Below are 20,705 nucleotides of genomic sequence, written 5' to 3' on the forward strand. Positions count from 1 at the left end.
AAATCAGATTTAAACTGCAGTAGAAGCTGCAGGCAAACAAACATGGAAATAGCTCATGGTTTTTATTGCATTTGCGCATGGACACACACACACCCAAAGTATAGATCGTTAGGCTGCTCTCTTAGATTTTGGGGGGAAGGAGAAATATTTTATTATTTATAACAATTTAAAAAATGTATTTTGGAATTTTATAGTCCATGTTATATTCTTTCTTTTTGTAAATTAAATGGCCACATTTTAAATCTGAGGCCCTGATCCAATCGATACATAAGCTTGTGAGTAACTTTGTGTCTAACCACTCCAAATGACCTTATATGGGTGATTCATGGAAGTATTTGTAAACTCAGCCCCTTTTTTTTTCATTTTATTTTATTTTAGATTCAGATTTTGACTTTTTTTTACCTTTGTCAGATTTTTCCTTTCTGTTTAATTGTAATTATTTTATTGAAGTCATTCTTATTGCCAAGTGATTCAAGATAACTCCTTTATGCAGTGAAAATAGCCAGGTCCACATGTATTGCACAGCCATGGAACTGGCTGTAGAATCTAACCCTTGCCACGGTTTTGTCCTCCGGGCTTCATGGATGAAGTTCTGACCCCACTGGAGTTAATGGGAAAACTGCCGTCAGTGGTGCCACAGGCTCACTGTAGGTGTGTGTCTGCACACCAGCTGAGAGGTGTAATGCCCACACAGACGGACATTCACACTAACTCTCTTCAGGCTAGCAGCTAAAAATAGCAGTGTGACACTGGTGGCTTGGGCTTAGCCGCCTGAGTACATACAGGGCGGTTGGGCGGGACAGTTCTCGCTCAGCTAGTCTGAGTCACTGCCTACACCGCCGCCAGCCACACTGCTGTTTTTAGCACACTCAGAGCTAGCATGTGTACGTCTACCTGCACTGGGAATCAAACCTCTTGGCTGCTCTATAGACCTATCCCTAGAGCAGAGCTTCCCAAACATTTTTTGTCAAGCTCTCCACTTCAGAGATTCATGCACTGTGTATGCCACCTGTACCCCTGGGGGAGGGATGGCTGGTACCCACGGGAGAGGCAAAGTGTACTCATCATGTGGAAGCTGAGGAAGCCGCCTGCTCTCTGCACAGTTGGGCAGTCTCGCCTGCCTCCCATGCAGCAAGTGAATGGGGTAGCTCTGAAGGGCCGAGCTCAGAAGGGGAGTCGAAGGCTACACCTCACTGGCTCCCTGCCAGGCAGAGCTCCCTCTTGACCCCAGCCATTCAGCACGGCCACAGCCCTGTCCGGCAGGGGAAGTGAATGGGGCTCTGGGACTGCAGTGAGAGGGTGGAGTCCGGTGGGGCCTCTGTTCAGCAGGGGGGCGGTCAGTAGTTCTGGGGTGCAGCCTTCTGCTCCTCGCTTGCAGAATTCCCGCCAGCGTCCCCATCAGAGGAGCATAACTGCAGGAATAGGAAGTGAGACAGGCAGGAAGCCTGGTCCTGGCAGCCGAGACCTCCCACAAAGGGCACTGTCCGCTACTCCTGCCAGATAGACCACCCTCCTGAGCATGGCCCATCAGATCCTCGGGACCTTAGGGTGTGCCCCACAGTTCTGAACCTCTCTCTGATTATATTTTGAATAGTTTTTGCTCCTGTTGTAACTTGTGTAAATTGATAACTAATTAATTTGAGTTAGTTAAGATCTTTGTAACTGGTGAGCTAGACACTCCAGGGTCATTTGTGGTTTACCCTTGGCTGTGTCCTGAAACAAATGTTTTGGCATGTCAGGTTACCAAAGTCTTAGCTCCAGAAAATTGACAGTCAGTTAATGCCAATTACAGTAGAAGCAAAATCTCTAGCTAAGCATTCATTTAAAAAAAAAAAAAAGTCTTTTAGTCCATATGGATGTGGGGAAAATCCCTTAAGAACATGAACCAAACGTTAACCTATGTAGTATTTTCTGCATGAGTCTCCAGAAAGCCTGAAACAATAGCAATAACTCCCCGTACCCTATCCTCTCGATATCTTATATACCTCTGCAATCTAAACATGGTAATTTAAATGTCGTCTTTGCTAATTATTTAATTGCTCGTCATTTTAATAGAAAAATCCATTTTTCTATTGTGCTTAATGCAAAATCCCAAACTACCACCCATATCTCCCACTGGTACCTAAAGTCCCAGTTATCCCCATCCAGCTGCCAACATCTCTAGCCTCTCTCTGACAGCTTGTACAATGAGTCTATATGTAGATTAAGATAAATCTGACATGGAAAACCTATGGAAAATCAGCACAAAAAATAAATTGAATTTAATACGAAAATTATTGCCATTGTATCTGAGCACCTCAGAGTCTTAAATATGCTTATCCTCAGAGTGCCCCTGTGAGTTAGGGAAATACTGGTTCCTCACTTTACAGAGAAGCTAAGTGACTTGCCTAAGGTCACACAGGAAGCCTATGGCAGAGCAGGCCCCTTGAACCCAGGTTTCCCATATCCTAGGCTAATGTGCTAACTACTGGACCATCCTTCCTCCTTATGGTTTTGGTGTTCATTTTTATGTGAAGTCATTGCCAATTCCCATGTTTTAATTTAAAGGAAGGTTGGGCAGAATTTCCAGTCTGCTGTGACCGGGGTGCTGCAGAATCCGGGAGCCTTGCCACAGAAATTAAGTCCATCTTGTCATGAAGTACAGAAGACCTTAGCAATAGTCAGGGTTAACTGAAGTATGTTGATGTTTTTTTTTTTCTCTTAAGTAGAAGAGATGTAGGAAAAAAACTACCACATTGGCTTGTCTCTCTCTAAACCTTAGGCACTGACTCCATGGCTGGAGCACCCATGAAAAAAAATTAGCACCCACCAACAGCCAAGCTCCCCTTCCTCCCCGCCACTCCTGCCCACCAGCAGTCCCTGCTGATCAACCCCCCCACCCCATCCCCCAGCTGTTCCGCAGCATGCAGGAAGCGCTGGGAGGGAGGGAGAGTAGCAGGAATGGGGAGTGCTCAGGGAAAGGGGCAGAAAGGGGTGGGGCTGGGGTGGGAAGAGGCAGGGTGGGATTTGGGGGAAAGGGGTGGATTTGGGGTGGGGTCTGGGGCTGATCAGGGGTTGAGCACCCCTGGGGAAAATTAGAAGCCAGCACCTGTGCTCCAAACCATAAGGGCCAATCATACAGCCTTCACTCATGTGAGTGATGACTTCAGTGAAATGACTAGCATGAGTAAGGATTACAGATGTGAGCAATGATTACAGGATCAGGCCAGATGTGTCTATTTTAGCAGCAGTGACCAAGGAACAGAACTAGAATTTAAACCATAACCATCTTTCAAGGGAAGAACAGCATAGCAGTGCTAAGCACAAATATTTTGTAAACACAATAATCACTTCTGCCTCTTGTTATTAAGATCTGTTTAAATCACATTTTGTTGCAAATAATATGAATGATGATTAAATAACTGAGTTTTGAAGAATAGGTGCAGATTGCGTTATGTTCGAAAGCAATGAACACATAACAAAAAACAATTTGACTAATATGCTGTGTAGGAAAGGTCTGTTTCATTTTGACTAAGCTGACCAGCGGATACCCAGCATCCTTTATGGTACTGGAATGGGACTAAAATAAATTCACGAACATCTTTCTTTCATACTAGATGAGATCAACTGGCCTGAAAAGGATGAAGCCCCACCTCCAGATACCCAGGATCTGATTACTCTACTGCTCAGACAAAACCCCCTGGAGAGACTGGGAACAGGTTAGGGTTTAAATTTTGCGCATGTGCTAGAAATAGCATCTATGTTGAACATGTCGAGGCTTTTATTTGCTTTATTGTTTTGCCCAGGAAACATCTGTGCATGCGTACAACATGATGCCAACTCATTAGAGCACGAGTGTGTTTTGCTGGTTTGGTTTCTCTTTTGCTGATTCAGAGCAGTAATACTGTAGGGGGACATATATTAGTGAAGTTGTCATCTTATACAGTTCTTATCTTATACAATTGTTCTCCTTTCCTCTTATCTTGTTTCAATAAATAAAAGATAAACTTCTCATGAAGGCAATCTATTTAGTGCTTGGAATTATTAACCTGATGAAAATTCAGACTGTTAAGTTACTTCGTTGCAAAAATAGAGAGCAGTGAACCAACATACAAGAGCCACTTCGTGTGCCACAAATACCATGACCTGGCCAATGAGCCCCCACCGGCTTCAGGGCATATGATTGCTACTTGAACTAATTACTCAAAAATGACTGCCTGAGATTAGATCATGAACTGTCTTATTACTCTTATTCTGTGATACTGCCTTAGTACGAAAAAGAATAAAATGAAAAGCATGAGAAGTTAAGGGAATAAATGGAGAGCAGTGGTGAATTCTCCATCACTGACAATATTAAAATCAAGATGGGATATTTTTTCTAAAATATCTCTTCTAGGAATTATTTTGGGGAAGTTTTATGGCTCTACAGGAGGTCAGACTAGATGATCACAATGATCCTGTCTTGTCTTCAAATCAGTTAAGATAAGCTGCTGCCTACTGTGCTGTGGGCATTCTCTCTCTCATCAGTGTCGCTCCCAAGCCAAGCTAGGTAAAGAGGCTGACATCTGAAGTCAACTGCAGATAGACCTGCATAGGCCCATAATGCAGCAGTCCATATTAAAGTGTGTGTGTGTGTGTTAGCTCACCTACAGATGGACTTATTTGGGGATTTATAAGTTTGGGGAAGGGGCAGGAGTCACAAAATTATTGCAGAGGTTGGGTCCATTGTCCAGAGTTTTAAAATGTTCAGTGATGTGCATTTTTACAGAGATAATTTTAAAATATGAACTGTCATTTTCAATTGAATAGTAAGGACTACGTTCTGACTGGCCCTAACACAGCCCAGGCAGGGGTGACCCATCCGCAGTGCCTTTATGACCACATTACAGTTCTCCAGACCTTGGGTGGTGGTGTGGTGAGAGGTGAAATGGGAGCAGGAAGAGAGGCCACATGCCAATGTCCCAAAATAGGTGGGCAGGGAGTGGGCAGAGCTTTGGTTCCAACTCTCACCCCACCTCCAATGCACTTGTTAGCATACAGTATGCAACATCCAGGAGAGAGCTATATCAGATTACTCTCTTCTCTCCCCCATATCACAGCCCCTCAGAGCAAGGTGGTAATCACAGTTCCTTCCCATGGCTTCTCCTGAGGCTGTACAGCTTTGTACCACCACATACATAGGGCATTGCTGTAAGCAAATGTCTGAAGAGCCAAAACTAGCTCAGCACTTGATGGAAGGTTTTTTTAATATATTCATTGTAGACCCCTTCACTTTATCGCTTGATCCTTCATAATACATGTAGTATTCATGCCAAAGCTGTTCTTCTATGAGTGAGAGACTGAGTCACAAGTAGAGTCTCTGTCCCCTCCCCCAACACGTGCGCGCACTGTCTCTTTCTCTCGTGTGGTAATGGTCAGTGCCTCCAAATGTAACATCTGCTCAATTTATTTACTAGTTTATTTCTTCAACTGTTCTTGGTCTCTTAAGAGTTGACAATCTGAGAAGGGGAATCCTGCAGCCGCTTTGAAGCTCAGAGGGATATTAAAAAACTAAAGCAAAGCTTTTGAAGTGTCAAAAGCAGCTCACAAAAACAGCGGCTGCAATGTGATGGGTCCCATAGGGGCACTGGAAAATACTGCTCTGCCACACATTTCAAATGACAGCCTTGTGTATATAATACATATTTAGCTGGCTGAATAATGCTCCATGAAAATATATAATTGCATATTTACTCAGGAGACTGGAGTGGCTTGGTCAGATTGTAAGGAAATGAACAGATTTTCTAAAACACTTCCATAAAAGAAGGAAAAATAACAGAAATATAAGAGGAACGTTGTATTTACACTAAAATGTGGCACAAAATAATCACATAGCTTCAAGATCAGCGTTGGGGTTAAATCATTGTACTCTTGCCATTGCAATTAAAAAACAACAACAGATTCTGCTGTTGCATTTCCCTTTTTCAACTATCTGGACTAGTTTCTTGCCATTAGACCACTTTTGTTTTTATTATTTTATTTGTTTTAAATTTTCCATGAAACAGTATTTTGGGCCAACCTCCCTCTTTAGAAACAAGATAGAGAACCCAAAACACGACTTTTTAAAAAAATAGACAGACACCCTTACTTAAATAACAACAAGCTGCAGTTCTGTTCTTTCTTCTGTCTCTCTTCCCCATCCCAGACTCAAACAAGCATAAACTGTGTACACTTCCTGCAGACCCCTTTTTTCACACAGTTAGCTTGCTAGATCCTGTTTAGAGAGCCCCATCTCATGCCAAAAACATTGGAAGGAGGGGAATCTTTTGTCTTAGCAAAAAGACAAGTTCAAGATAAACTATTTAAAAATCTGTTTTTCAAAACTGTTTCTCCTAATATTTTTTTTCCTGCCAGTAAGAACAAGTCATAATTTGGTTAAAATGCCTGTTGAAGGCCATTCTTGAGCCTAGAAGAGTGTATAGGTAAATACTGTATGCTAGATTTGTTAGCTTTTGTAAACTTTCTTGGTATGATGGATGATTTTAGATGAGACCAACACAGTAAAATAATCTGTGTTGTCCAAATTCTTCAGATATAACATTTCCCAGTATTAGTACCCCTCATCCGATGAGGTGAGCTATAGCTCACGAAAGCTTATGCTCAAATAAATTTGTTAGTCTCTAAGGTGCCACAAGTACTCCTTTTCCTTTTGCGAATACAGACTAACACGGCTGCTACTCTGAAACCTTTAAAAAGAATAGTCTGTTATTTTCTTAGGAAGGTATTCTAGGTTGCAAGAATATTACACTTTGCCATAATGTTACAGTACAGCAATATCAGGATGTGTGTTGAACCCAACAAATGTGTCAGGATTTAACTTGGTTTTAACAGCATTGCATGCATTAATGCTGGTGAGCCTGTAAAATGATACTTTCATTATTCTCCAAGGTTTCACTATTTCCACATCATACTGCTCAAATTCTCAACGAAATCATAAACCAAAAATGTTCACAGACTATAACAAATTGTAATAAATGATGAACTGAAAAAAGAAAAGTTGCTCATGAATTTCTGCAGGTTATTTTTCAACTGTTTGTTTTTGATTGGGTTTTTTAATTTGATGTGTTTGTTTCAAAATTGCTAAAGTGATTTGATTCTTTTGAAGCTTTAACTGGTTGCAGCACTTCTCATAGTTACTCTTTTTTGTAAAGTAGGTTGTGTAAGAGCTTCCTGTCACTTTTCCATTTAGTTTTCGAAATCATTTTTATGTTATGGTGGTCAGTAGGTTACCATGAGAAGAGGCAGAAACTCCAAGTAATCCATGGAGGTTTTATGGATGTTTTTGATCAGAAATAGATTAATTTATTTCAGTATTTAAAGCACTTTATAATAAGTGCACATTAATCCATAGAAAGTTAAATTATAGAGATATTCCATTGAAATTCCATATTACCATCCCAAAAATATGAAACAGATTCTTAATGATGAACCTTATTAAAATACAGTATACTAAAATCCAAACAATCCTCTACTTGTTACAAAGTGCTGCTAAATACACTTTTTTGTATTGAAGAGATTTGTATCTTTGCTAACAACACTCAGTCTCAGGTTTCAGCCTAATATGTATTTGATATATAGTAATTAAACTCCTAAAACAGTTTTTGATGGAAATGCTCACAGAACAGTAGCAATGCCAACACAATAGCACACATTTCTCACTGAACAAAAATGCTGAAGAAATATATTTATCCATGATTTTGCAGCTAGTTCGCTAGACTTCGACATGCCAGCCTGAAATGGTGATTGTACCTCTTCATGCTAATTAACATTTTCTTTTACCAAGGATTTAGCTTTGAATTTACTGAAGTATTTTTGTTTAGAAATCACCCACATGTTTTTCTCTGGCTCCCCCAGGTGGCGCATATGAAGTAAAGCAACACCAGTTCTTTCGTAGCTTAGACTGGAATAGTTTGCTGAGACAGAAAGCAGAATTCATTCCACAGCTGGAATCTGAGGATGACACAAGTTATTTTGACAGTATGTATTGTATAAAAATATGTTTGCATTTTGGGGGAATTTACGTAATAATTGTCTTTGATTTTTACCTTTCCTCAGCGTGGGTTGAAAATCCTGTTTGTTAGAACCAGTGGAATGCCAGTCTGACATTTCAGGAAAACTAATTTTTAAAAATAAAATTACCCTTTTAATTAACATTAAGCCTTGGAATCTGATGCTGCATGATAAGTTTAAATCATTTTTCCCCTTGTTTATAGCTCGTTCTGAGAAATACCACCATATGGAAACTGAAGAAGAGGATGACACAAATGATGAAGACTTTAATCTGGAGATAAGGCAGTTTTCCTCATGTTCACATAGATTTTCAAAAGTAAGTAAAGTGTTTGTATATGTTGGTTTGCATACACACTCAATGACTTTTGTGGGGTTTGAAAAGGGCTAGCAGTGTGTGTATGTGGTACGTTATTCCCTTATTGAATAATCCTGTGGAATTTAATAGGGATGAAACTAGTAGGGTTCAAATCAAAATTTAATATGGCATCTGTGAAAACGCTAAAACTCTAGAGAATGTAATAGAAAGTGGTATCCAATGATTGATTGGGACTGGTTAGCACATTTTGTTCCACAATTTTTGTTTTCTGAGTTACCGGTATATAGATTTTTTTTTTTGTGGCACATTTTGAATGCCCTAAACAGGGGGCGAACTTGGGAATTCAAAAAGAGGAGATTGCAGTAGTCAAATGAAAGATGATTAGGACCTGGAGAAAAGTTAGCAGTTGGAAAGCAGACAGACTTTGGAGATGCTTTATAAGAAAAAACAGCAGACAATAAATGGTTAGAGAATTGAATGTCTTATATAATGGGCTTTTTATCCTAAAAGGTAGTCAGCACTGAGTTTCAAAAGCTTTCATTAATAGACATTTACTGTGCACCTTCTTCAGATACTGGTGTTTTTTCTCAAAAATATTTAATTAAAATCTAAAGCCAATGAAGGAAAGGAAAGCTTACATTTCTAATCCATTCATCCTGGTTTATATTTTCATAAATGTACACTCCATAATACCACTCCCCTATACTACAGAGACCATGCTAGACTGGAGGAGTGTGGGGCAGTAGTCTCATTGCAGGTCTTGCTATCCTGGTATGTGAGCTCTGTCCTGACTTAGCAGCATGAACCTGATTCAAAGAGGGAGGAATGAATGATTCAGAGTTCTTAATCTCCTCTTTAGAGGTGTTTTTTATCCTTTTGTAAGGAGTGAACCTGCAAGAGCAGCTTGATACCTTAAAACTTGCCAGTATGTCATTGTTTGTATCTCTAGCTGTGGCGTAGAGGCTGTAGAACACACAGCTGACAGTCTCTGTGTGCAGTTCATCAGCTGAACAACTGACGTTTTAGTACCAGAATTTATTTTTTCTAAATCTTTTAGCCAAGTAATTTATGCTCCTCTTCCCAGTCCATTCCAATTCATTTTTCTGCTTCCCACCCCACATTGGTGGCCATTGAATCACTAGCTTGGGTGGCGGTTCTTTTTGATTGACTTTATGGTTAAGAAGCCATCTCAGAATGTGCATTGATCCTGTGATCTAAAAGCCCAAGAGCATTTATGGATTTTGTTTGCAAACTTGGAGCTCACACAGTGAAGTGGTGAGAGAAAGGTGATGGATTCATAACTAAAAGATGTTATTCATGACCCTGTAGCTGAGGAACCAAGAAAATAAAATTGAAAAGCATTTCAAGAACACAAACTCCTAGACTTTAAACCTAAACCACCTCAGTCCTTTTAAACTCCAGGACACTGCATAAGCGTGTATCCAGAGCCCTGCATTAGATGTGTTTTCCTGAAAATCTCTTTGTATCAAATGCATGTTAATGATGCAATTTTTCTTCTGTAATAGGTTTTTAGTAGCATAGATCGAATAACTCGAAATCAAAGTGAAGAAAAGGAAGATACAGGAGACAAAACAAAAAATGTGACATTGCCATCTGTGGAATCTTTAAGCTGGAGTTCAGAATATTCTGAAATGTAAGTAGAAACAACTGTCAGAGAGTTCAAATTCAAGTTAACAGCCATTAATGATTTCTTTGTAGCCAGTCAGTTCCACTATGATTGGCCTTCGCTTAAAAAATATCATTAAACACGATTTGTGTAAATGCTGTTTTAAATTCAGGCAACAGCTATCTACATCCAACTCCTCTGATACTGAAAGTACCAGGCAGCGGCACAGTTCAGGTTTGCTTCCAAAATTGGCCATATCGTCTGAGGGGGATCAAGATGAAACCACCTGCTCAGGAGGATCCCGGGAGGAGCAAGAAAAGGCTGCTTCTTTAAGTGAGGAGGCTGCTCAAGATGAGCCTGAGGTCACCACTCCAGCCAGTACCATCAGCAGCTCAACACTATCAGGTAAGGAGCTTAACTTCTTATACTGCAGGGGACAGAGGAGGACGGTAGACCCCCTCCCACCCATCTACCTCTTTAATACTATCTTATCTCCCTCCTTCTATTTGTCACCAAAATCCATGAGTGTACTGTACATTCCTGCTGCCAAGACTTCTCCACCTCTCCCTTAGCTCACTGCTTGAGTCTCTCCAATCTGGTGTTCTTCTGCTACATGCAATTAAACTATCCACAACAAATTCACAAATTACTGCTACTACTTAACTGCTGAAAATCAGTTTTTCCTCCATATATTTCTCTTTAGCTGCTTCAGCTCTGTTCTACTCACGTTTTCTTACTTTGTATGAACTTTCCTTTACCAGCTCCTTTTCCTTGTAATGCAGGTTCAAGAGTTCTAGATCATAGACATTAAAATAAGGTGTTTTGTGTGTGTGTGGTTGGTGGTAATTTACAGACCAATACGAGGCATAATTCAAGCTGTTTGCTTGGGTTTTTTTGTCACTTTAAGATATGCAAATGTCAGTTAAATTAGAGAATATATTTTTATTTGCTCTACAAAGTGCTAGCAGCAGGGATGTTCCTTGATCTGTGAAATTGCTGGGCTCTTATTGATAGCCGCTTAAATAAAATGGCTGAGCTTTTCTATGTGCCCATCCCGTAAGGTCACAGAACTCTCCTGCATCCATCACTGTACATTTCAACAGGTCCTTTGCAGTAGATCAGCTGGTATAAGGTTTTTCTCCGTTTTTATTATTTTAAGTGGTGTTCTCCTCCTTCCATGATCAGTAGTGTCTGAAATGGTATCATTTTATCATAAATAACAAAATACATCATTGTGCTTCTGAGTCTTAAATTACCAACTATTTATACGCCCCATACTTATGTTCGTGGTACGCGGCACAGAACTCACCCCCTGCCCCCGCCAAACACCCAAAACTTAGAAAGGGAATCCTCCTTGGTACTTTAATGCTTTCACAAGGGGTGTTTTCTTTTATTGTTAGAAGAGCTGATTGGGCTGGATGCTGCAGTAAACCCTCACTCAAATCTCCCATTGACCTTAGTGGGAGTTCTACATACAGAATAAGTGTACGGTTAAGTCCTAGAAGTTGTGTCTCGCCTGTCTGTGCTACCAACATGCTGAAGATTTTATTTACATTTTAATTATGTCAGTGATGTAAAACCATGTCAGCTACTATTACTTCACCTTACCCTGTTAACCTTTGTAAAACCTGTAATTCTTTAGTCGTTTTTATTTTACCTGTAATATTGTGTGAACTTGTGAACTAAAATACATATTCCCACCTTGCGATTGTATTGTTTTCCTCCCCCTGACCCCCAGTTTCCCTCAATGTGTTTATCCCTTCTTCTTTGTACAGTTGGCAGTTTTTCAGAGCACTTAGATCAGATAAACGGAAGAAACGAGAGTGTGGACAGTACAGATAATTCCTCAAAGCCATCCAGTGAACCTGCCTCTCATATGGCTCGTCAGCGATTAGAAAGCACAGAGAAAAAGAAAATATCTGGAAAAGTCACAAAGTCCCTGTCTGCCAGTGCTCTGTCCCTCATGATTCCAGGAGGTAGAAATAAATCTATTAGTATGAAATTGTGTGACTTGTGAATAATCAGTGTGGAACATGATCTAAATACAAGGTTTCTTGAGTCCAAAATGGACTTGTCTTTGTTTCCCTTGTTTACCTACAAGCCTATGGTTATTCTCACAGGTCACTGTGTGGAGCACTCCATGTTTCAATCTTGTTTGCTTTCCTTCATGCTCCAGGAAGAAAGAAGAACTAATTTCTATTTTATAAACGTATATATTTTGTCTTTATACTAGAGTAAAAGTAAACCGTGATCTGAAGCTCCCCAAACTTGTGGAGAGTGCAGAATCCAGATAAAAATGTCATTGTTGGACCCTCTCTGTATTATAGGCCAAATTCAAGATCGAAGCACCCCTGTACTTTGAGGGAGAGATTTTCATAAGTAGGGCTGGATCTCAGCTTTTCAGCCTGGACACCTGTCCATTTCAGACCCATATATCAAGCATGATATTTGAATATTTGTTAGTCTGGTAACCAACCCACTGCACTTGTTGTGCAAATGAAGAGATGGATTTGACAATAGCTTCAGCAGGGACCCTGGTCATCAAGCTAGTGGAAGTTATATACATTGTTAAAATGTTATGCTTGGTCTTCTAAGGCGGGGGAGGAAAGATGCTCTCGTAGTCAGGCAAGGAGTGTGAATAAAACATTAAACTCCCACCCCTTCCAAGAATCACAGTGGGAAAATGCACATATGATAACGCTGCGCTTGCATACAAATGCTGAGGGGAGACAAAAGCCAATCCACCCACTCCCACTGCAAAGGGTTCCCATGCATCACTCAATTTCTTCTCTCCCTACTTACTAGACAACTAAAGGAACAGTGTAAGCTTTTCTGTCTTCTGCACCACGCACTTGCTGCTCACAAATAGTGTCAAATGAGGGAAATCAGAGGAAAAGTCTGAAGAGCATTTGCCTGTTCTTGAATGCCTGCAGGCCAACCCACTGGCAATAGAAAGAATACTTAGCATTTGTAGTGCTGTGCAAATATTAACAATAATTAATCCTTACAACATACCTGTGAGGGAAGAGAAAGTATCCTTATTTTACAGATGGAGAAAGAGGGAGTATGATAAACCCAGGTCTGTGTCAGGGCTGGGGTTAAAAATCAGGAGTGCCCAATACATAATTCCTTGCTTATTCCTTGTATATGCTGCCTCCCCCAAACAGGATCTTTATATGATGTTACGTATGTGTTCCTGAGCAATCCTTTACCAGTAAGTCTAAAGTTTGTCCTGTGTTTCAGATTTTCTTTTTGAGGAGTGGCTGTAATCTTCACTTTTGGGGCACATTAGATTAGATGTTACAGCAGGCTGAGAGACTGATGACCGGGTAATTTACATATCCAGTTAGCACTCAGTGCTGTGAATCCAGCTGTGCAGTAGTTGTATGTTGAGCATCCTGTGACCCCTGTCACGAAAGGGGTTTAATAGTTCAAAGATGGTGCAGGTTGATTTGTTATTAATCAAAAGCATTAAATCAAGCTTTTATTTTATTTTAAATTGGATATGGCTCTATGAAATCACATTGTAATCAGAGTTTAGGCATAATGTACTTTAAAAATTGGTAATGTAGCTATAAAACAAAATCCTCCTAGTGTGGATGCAGCTTATACTGGCAAAAAAGTTGTTTTTCATGCTTGTACAAATTCACGAGCGAAATAATCTAGGCCGGGCAACAGCCCTTTTATCCCGGTATAACTGCATCTACGCTAGGGCTTTTGTCAGCATAGAACTGTTATCAAAAAGTTGCACCCCTAAATATCATTGCTATACTGGCAAACATAAACATGTGGCCTTAATTAAACTAGCAGGACAAAAGTAATAGTGGTTTGCTGGGACAATGTCAAGTTATTCTTTTAAGTTGGAACTAAAATTAATGGTTTCGATTACAGTATTCATTTTAAATTGGAATTATCAGAAAAGTTACCCGAAATCCAGCTACATGAAAACTGTCTTTTTTGCTAGTGGACAGTTCCATTATTTTGGGGCCTACAAGTCTGTGTGATATATTTAGTAGAAAAGTTTACGACATTCCTTCTGTGTCTGTTTGTTGGGAAATAGATTGGAGACTTGTTTTTCAAAACAGAGTCTTTGATCACCTTTTTCCATTCAAAGAAAAAACAAACAGTTTACAGCTTGAGAATTAGAGGAGCTGGTGAGTAATAAAACAGTGCATGTGGTGGAAGAAAAAATCTATTCCAAGAGTAGATTGTCATTTCAAGTTTCTGATGAGGAGTTATAAAGACTAAATAAAATATAGAGTTTATAAATATTTTGAAAATATCTTTCCAGTGTCATTTTAATGTTGATCATGAAAGTGAAGTTTTGTGTTCTTAACAATTCAAGCATCATTAAATAAGTTGCTTTTTATGCTATAAATCTTTATCCAGTTTATTAAGGTTAAAATTGTCACTGTTTTGATCTGTGTATGTTTCTGTAGAATTGGAATGTGCTCTAACAGGAAGTTCATCTGTTCCAGATGTGTTTGGTGTTTCTCCTTTGGGAAGTCCTATGTCCCCACATTCCCTTTCTTCAGACCTTTCATCCTCCAGAGATTCCTCCCCTAGCCGCGATTCCTCAATTGCTTCTTCAACCCCGTATCAACCTATATTAATTCACAGTTCAGGAAAAAAGTATGGCTTCACCATCCGAGCAATCAGGGTCTATGTGGGTGACAGTGATATCTACACAGTGCACCATATTGTTTGGGTAAGAATAAAATTTTCCTCAGCATTTCTCACAACAGAAGTTTGAACCTGATATATTTGCAGTTAAGAGCCTTTTCAAACTGCATCAGATTATATCTCACAGACAGGGTATCCACTTGTATGCAGTCATTATTTAAAGGGTAGCAATCTGGCAAATTATTTTTTTAGGGTGACATTTGTCCTTGTGCAAAGGGCCACCATTTAATTAGAATGTTTGAATATTCAAATGATTTTCAAACTATATATTTAGTTATACATTTTGCAATTTGTGCTGTGTTGGTTAGTTTCATAAGCCACATGATATTGATTTTGTTCTCTGGCTGGATGAGTTCTATACTGAATCAACATAGTGTGAATTGCTAAATGAATTACGTTTATGACAATTCAGTATACAATTCAAAATTCATGCTGTGTTGGCAATTTATTTGTGTATGTTAGTTGCTTAAGATGTATTAGTTATTTAAGTTAATTATGTGTGTAATTAATTTATATAACTAGTTGAATTCAGTGTCTAAGCACAAATTGTATAGTTGATTATAATAGTCACAATTAGAATAATTTAAAGAAGAATATTTACTGTAGAAGTCTGCAAATAATTTTGAAGAATGAATTAATCTGTGGATTTTATTACCTGTTCATGGGACATCTTATGACGAGGAAAAAAAGATTAAACTGATTTAATAAATAATTATTCTTGGGTTACATATTCTCTTCTGGTCACTACTGAACTAGGCCAAAGGATGGGATATTGGTTGCTCTGTATTCATTGCCATTCATTCATTTTCTTGGAAATTGATTTCTTTTTACTGTAAGAAAATAAATGAACTAAAAGATTTTTTTAATGAAATTTTGCTGGCAGTTTTTAATTTGGATGACACTTGTAGTCTGATTTTTTTTATTTATTTTATTTATTTTTCAATTAAATTTAAAATGTCTTTATTTTAAATTACTACAATATTTAACTTTGAAAATATCCAGAGTGCTGATGCAGGAGCATCCTCTTCACAGAGTTTCTATATCTGACCATTTGTATTCAGTGCTTTGATGTTGCACTGTCCATACCAAAATCCCAGATATGAACCTTCCTAAACGCTCTTATTTTTTTTGAGAGGAGGAAGGAGGCATGTACAGAAACTAGAGTCTGGATCTAAATATGCAAATAATCACTATCTTTATTATGGTTTCAACTAGATATATTAGATTTGCACATCTGTAAACTTTGGGGTATTCAAAATCTGATTCCACATCTGCACTCTCTGCTTTAGTGAGCATATCACTCACTTTTTTTATTTCATGCCAGGAATAATGGGCCTGATCCAAAGCCCATTGAAGTGAGTGGAAAGATTTCAGTGCGTTTTGCACCAACGTGAGCTATAAAACTTGGACACAAATGAATTCTTAAAGATGGAATGGACTGTCTGAATTCCTTTTTCTGATATCACATTTAGCCATCAGGCCATTTCAATGTAGTTTACTGTTTGAAAGTCAAAGTTTGTTTGCAGATAATTAGTTCATTAAAACAGAGCACTGTTCAGAAGAATGAGGATTACCATGAGCCTGCTTTGTTCAAAGAACTCTTCTCTTTTTCCCTAACCTCCAGAATGTCGAAGAAGGAAGCCCAGCTTATCAAGCGGGCCTAAAGGCTGGGGATCTGATCACACATATCAATGGAGAGCCAGTTCATGGTCTTGTTCACACTGAAGTCATAGAGCTGTTGTTAAAGGTACAATATTACTTTTTTAGACCAGCATTGTATCTTAGTTCATATTTTACACCCTACCTGTCTGGTGTACGTATCCCTTTCCTTCAAAGTTTAGTTATCAGAAAATTTATTTTATACTTGAACAGATCCTAAACTGATAGCTGGACAGATCTGGAAAGAAGCCACTGAATCCATAAGCACAACCAAGCCTTTCATTTCTGGGCTAGTGCTTGACACTGCTATTGATGTAGCAGGTAGCTAGGAGTACGTTCAGGATACAGACATGTCCACATTAAGCAACCCATTCTCTTTCCAAAAGTGAAGATAACGTTTAGTGGAGAAATAGGAAAGCATATTTCCTTTAATGTCATTAATCACGCTTTATGCCCATTTTAAAATGGAATCGGTAGAGAAAATTCCGAAAGAAAAGAATTAAATAAAAAACATCTCTTGTTCTTTAAGATAAAGAAAGAAAAGTGGGGACCATTAAGTCTCAGATTCCAGAGGTCTCAAAAGTAGCAAGGCAACTGAGCTTCTAAGGCCCTGATCCTGCAGATGGATCCATGTGGACAGACACTTGAACATTTACACAGCTCCATTGGGGTTCTGCAAGGGCAGACCAGGACTTGCCTTATTAGATCATTTTATATTTGTTTTTCCTTAGAGGCTTTACAGAGTTTTTCAGAGTTCAGTATTCTCTTACACATTGCTTCACTGTAGCTCATTATATTGCAGCTCTTCTATAATATTTGCAGCACAGACTAAAAGTAGGTCAGCATTATTTTAGACAGCAGTACATTTGCTTCGTACGTTATTAACAATTTCATGCGTCGAAATGAATAGTCAGTCATAAAAGTGGATTAGGAAGCCACACATGTGTAACAAAATATAGAGATAATAAAAAAGGTCAAAAATATATATTTTGCTCAGAAATAAATTTTTCTCCTCTCTGAAACCAGAGGAACTCTGAAATTAATAAATTGTGTGAGAAGGATATGTTATAGAATACTCAGTGGTTAAATAATTTTAGGCAGCCAGCTGCCTATTGTAGGTTTCTTCACTGTTCTTTGGATGTGTGTTCCTTGTCTAAAGAATTAATGTAAATTTGAGTTTTTATTAGCCAAAGTAGTATTTTTTAAAGCTCATAAGAAATTACAGAAAGGAAAGAAAAAATGATTAGCTGATGGTATTTACAATATTCATAAGAGTAAATTCAGCATACGATGATGCAGTTCATCCAAAAACCAGACCTGGAATTAATTGATTTGATTTATCATCAGTCTTGTTACAAAGGAAAACTTTATCCTGATGCTATACTATTCTTGTCGAGTGGTTTTGTTATTAACATAGAACTATAGGTATTTATTTATTTTTCAGTCAGGCTTATATGCGAATGGAATTTTGGGACAGCCCATGGCAGTTCAGTTAAACAATTCCGAGAAGCTTTTAGCTTAAAATAACTAAGTCATCACTTGTGTAAACAACAAACATATATAAATGTCTTTGCTGCTACTTGTTTGAGGCTGGCATTGAGGTGGGCTCTCCAGCTCAGCTGCACAGTTGCAATAACTGGTTTCTTGAGAGAGAGTGTGTGTGTTCACTGAAGTAGTTCACTCAAGATATAATGACTATAATTCCTGTAGTGGGAAAATGGGTGTGGGAGGGGAGTCTATTAAATTATTTCACAATTTGCAATTTTGGCCAACCCATGGTCTCCTTTTAACTAATTAAAATAATTGAAAATCTACACTAGTCCTGAAAATTATGGGTCTGGGCATGAAGGAAATTTTTAAACTTTGAGTCCCTTACAATGTGACCACCTTCACAAAAGCTTGACTGAGAATTGTCTGTGCTCATGTTTAATAGCAGGCACCTGATTTGAATGTGTAAGTGGTGAATACAGTAACCTGCCAATTTGTGTGTATTTTGGTTCCTTGTGACTAGTCCCTACAACATGATTGATTCATAAGTATATAGAGTGCTTGCATACGTTGTCAGCTCCTACTCCCAAGTTGGAGTTGTGTTTTGGTGCATTTGCAGTGTAATGGAACTTCCAATTTACAGGACAGTGGTTCTGTATTACTCACTCCAAAACATTCTAATCGTTTTGGCAGAGTGGAAACAAAGTGTCAATTACTACAACCCCCTTCGAGAACACTTCAATCAAAACAGGCCCGGCCAGGAGGAATAGCTACAGGAGTCGAATGGTTAGACGCAGTAAGAAAACCAAAAAGAAAGAGAGCCTAGAAAGGTGAGTGGTAGTTTTGTTTTATGACAAATATATTGCTTTTTCATGTGTGTGTAGGCATGTGATAATGTATGTATAACCACATCCACAAAACATCCTATTACACCATTGCTTTCTCTTTGACCTCCCACACTCATCTTTTTACCTTCATCCATGGTATCCCATGCTCATGAAACATCCTCCCCATCCTATTGTGCCAGGATGCCTCCCACTTTATCCTTATTTAAATCCCTCCTGAAGATGCACTGTTTCTGCAAGGCACAGAAATAGAAATGAGAGAGTGAATAACTGTGGTTGCCCCCTCTTTTGGGTCTTCCAGTGCATCTTTGTTTTAAATAACCTCTCTGAGACTAGAGTTGTCTTGTGTATCTTTTACAGCTCCAAACATATTGCTGGCTGTGAAGGGACATGCCCTCATACTGGCAGAGAGGAGACTAGCAAACTCCTCTGGGCCTGTTCAGTACCAATGAGATGCTCCTGCAAGGCCTCTTCTACCTGGGGCAGGAGTGGGTGGGTGGCACAATGGTTAAGAGCCAGACAGTGGCACAATGGTTAATGTGCCAGACAGTGGCACAATGGTTAAGAGAACACTATTGAAAGTGGCTTCGTCCTGCCTGAGTTCCAGGTCACTCTTACCTCCCTGTATTTTCCCACAGACTCCCCTCTCTCATAAGGGAGGAAAGAGGGGAGAGGACTTTTGATTGTTTGCTACAAGAACCCCCTTGGGCGTCAGCCAGGGTTGGGGAGACAGTGTGAGGGGTTGGAGGGCACCCTTCCCACCCCGGCCCCCCTTATTGGCACTAAACAATTCCATAAATTTTGGTATGGTCTTAAACTAAGGAAACAAAGGAATAATGTACCAGATTTTACACTCATTTATATGTAACTCAAACTTTCTTTGGAAGTGTAGTGAGTAATTTTTAGAGATGGTAGATTGTGGTCACGTTTTCTATCCCATCTGTCTGCAATTCATCCTGTTTTCTAAAGCCTTAGCAGTTCTACAGTTTTGTACAATTCACTTTTGGGGAGGTAATGGGGATGTTATTAAAAGCCAGCATTAAGAGCTCCTGCTGGGATGATGATTTGTGCAGCGTCTCTCCTGATGAATTCTGTACCATTCTCACACTAGGAGGAGGTCTCTCTTCAAAAAGCTAGCCAAGCAGCCCTCTCCCCTTCTTCACACGAGCCGAAGTTTCTCCTGCCTGAACCGATCCCTTTCATCAGGAGAGAGCTTGCCTGGCTCCCCAACTCACAGCTTGTCTCCCAGGTCTCCTACCCCAAGCTACCGCTCCACTCCTGATTTCCCATCCGGTGAGTTGTTGGGGAGAAAATTAAGGGAAATGGAAATATGTGCCACCTTCATGAAGCTAAGTCTGTACTGAATTCCAAATGAGAATAGTCAGCTATGTGAAATCCAAGACACTTTGAATAGTTTGATTTCATTTGGATTAAGAAAAACCATGAAACTAAGTCAAAGATTTTAGTATGGCACAGAAGCACTTAAAAGGAAACTGTGTGGTACGTTTGTGTACAAAATTTTATTATTGATCGTTTTTTTAAAATCGAAAATTAATAGAAAATAAAACGTAAAGAATGCATAAATCATGTCTAGAAACTACCTCTGGAAAAATTAAAACTAGTTGAGAGAATATTACTAATAAAGGAATGAAAATTACATTGGAAAAAACATGGCTAGATCATGAGACCAGTGTGTGGGGTATAAATGTGGATTACCATTGGAAAGATGGATGGGCATAGAGATACAGTAGACTTTAAATGTCACATCATTCTGATTTCTAGATTTTCCCCTGCCCTAGCCCCACTTTAGTTCTCTCATGATTTTAGCAACAGTAAAAATGAGTGGTGGTGTTGCTTACTATCCATTGCTGAAGGTGTAAATCATCTGAAAGCTTGGAACTTTTCTTTGAAATGGCAGAAAATAATTGCTAATTTAAATATAAGGGAAAAAACATGTTTATAAGAGTAATGTTATTTTATAGTCCAGTAACTTACAGCCTACCAAACCATGGAATGCTTTGGCAAATAGAACAAATGCTTATCAGTACATTTTTTGTGT

General features: G+C 39.1%; 1 protein-coding gene across 15 annotated transcripts in view; it reads left to right on the top strand.

Moving 5' to 3' along the window:
* Positions 1-20,705, top strand: part of MAST4 (microtubule associated serine/threonine kinase family member 4) — a 436,616-nt gene that overhangs the window by 409,515 nt on the left and 6,396 nt on the right. For all 15 annotated transcript variants that reach the window (XM_048849931.2, XM_048849932.2, XM_048849929.2 and 12 more), the window contains 10 exons: positions 3,597-3,698; positions 7,873-7,995; positions 8,232-8,344; positions 9,871-9,998; positions 10,144-10,376; positions 11,747-11,947; positions 14,450-14,679; positions 16,279-16,401; positions 18,495-18,631; positions 19,758-19,939. In XM_048849931.2, coding sequence (XP_048705888.2) covers positions 3,597-3,698; positions 7,873-7,995; positions 8,232-8,344; positions 9,871-9,998; positions 10,144-10,376; positions 11,747-11,947; positions 14,450-14,679; positions 16,279-16,401; positions 18,495-18,631; positions 19,758-19,939 — 1,572 coding nt within the window. The remainder of the gene's footprint in view (positions 1-3,596; positions 3,699-7,872; positions 7,996-8,231; positions 8,345-9,870; positions 9,999-10,143; positions 10,377-11,746; positions 11,948-14,449; positions 14,680-16,278; positions 16,402-18,494; positions 18,632-19,757; positions 19,940-20,705) is intronic.

Source organism: Caretta caretta, chromosome 5 (genome assembly GCF_965140235.1).
Source record: "Caretta caretta isolate rCarCar2 chromosome 5, rCarCar1.hap1, whole genome shotgun sequence".
NCBI classification, from domain to species: Eukaryota; Metazoa; Chordata; order Testudines; family Cheloniidae; genus Caretta; species Caretta caretta.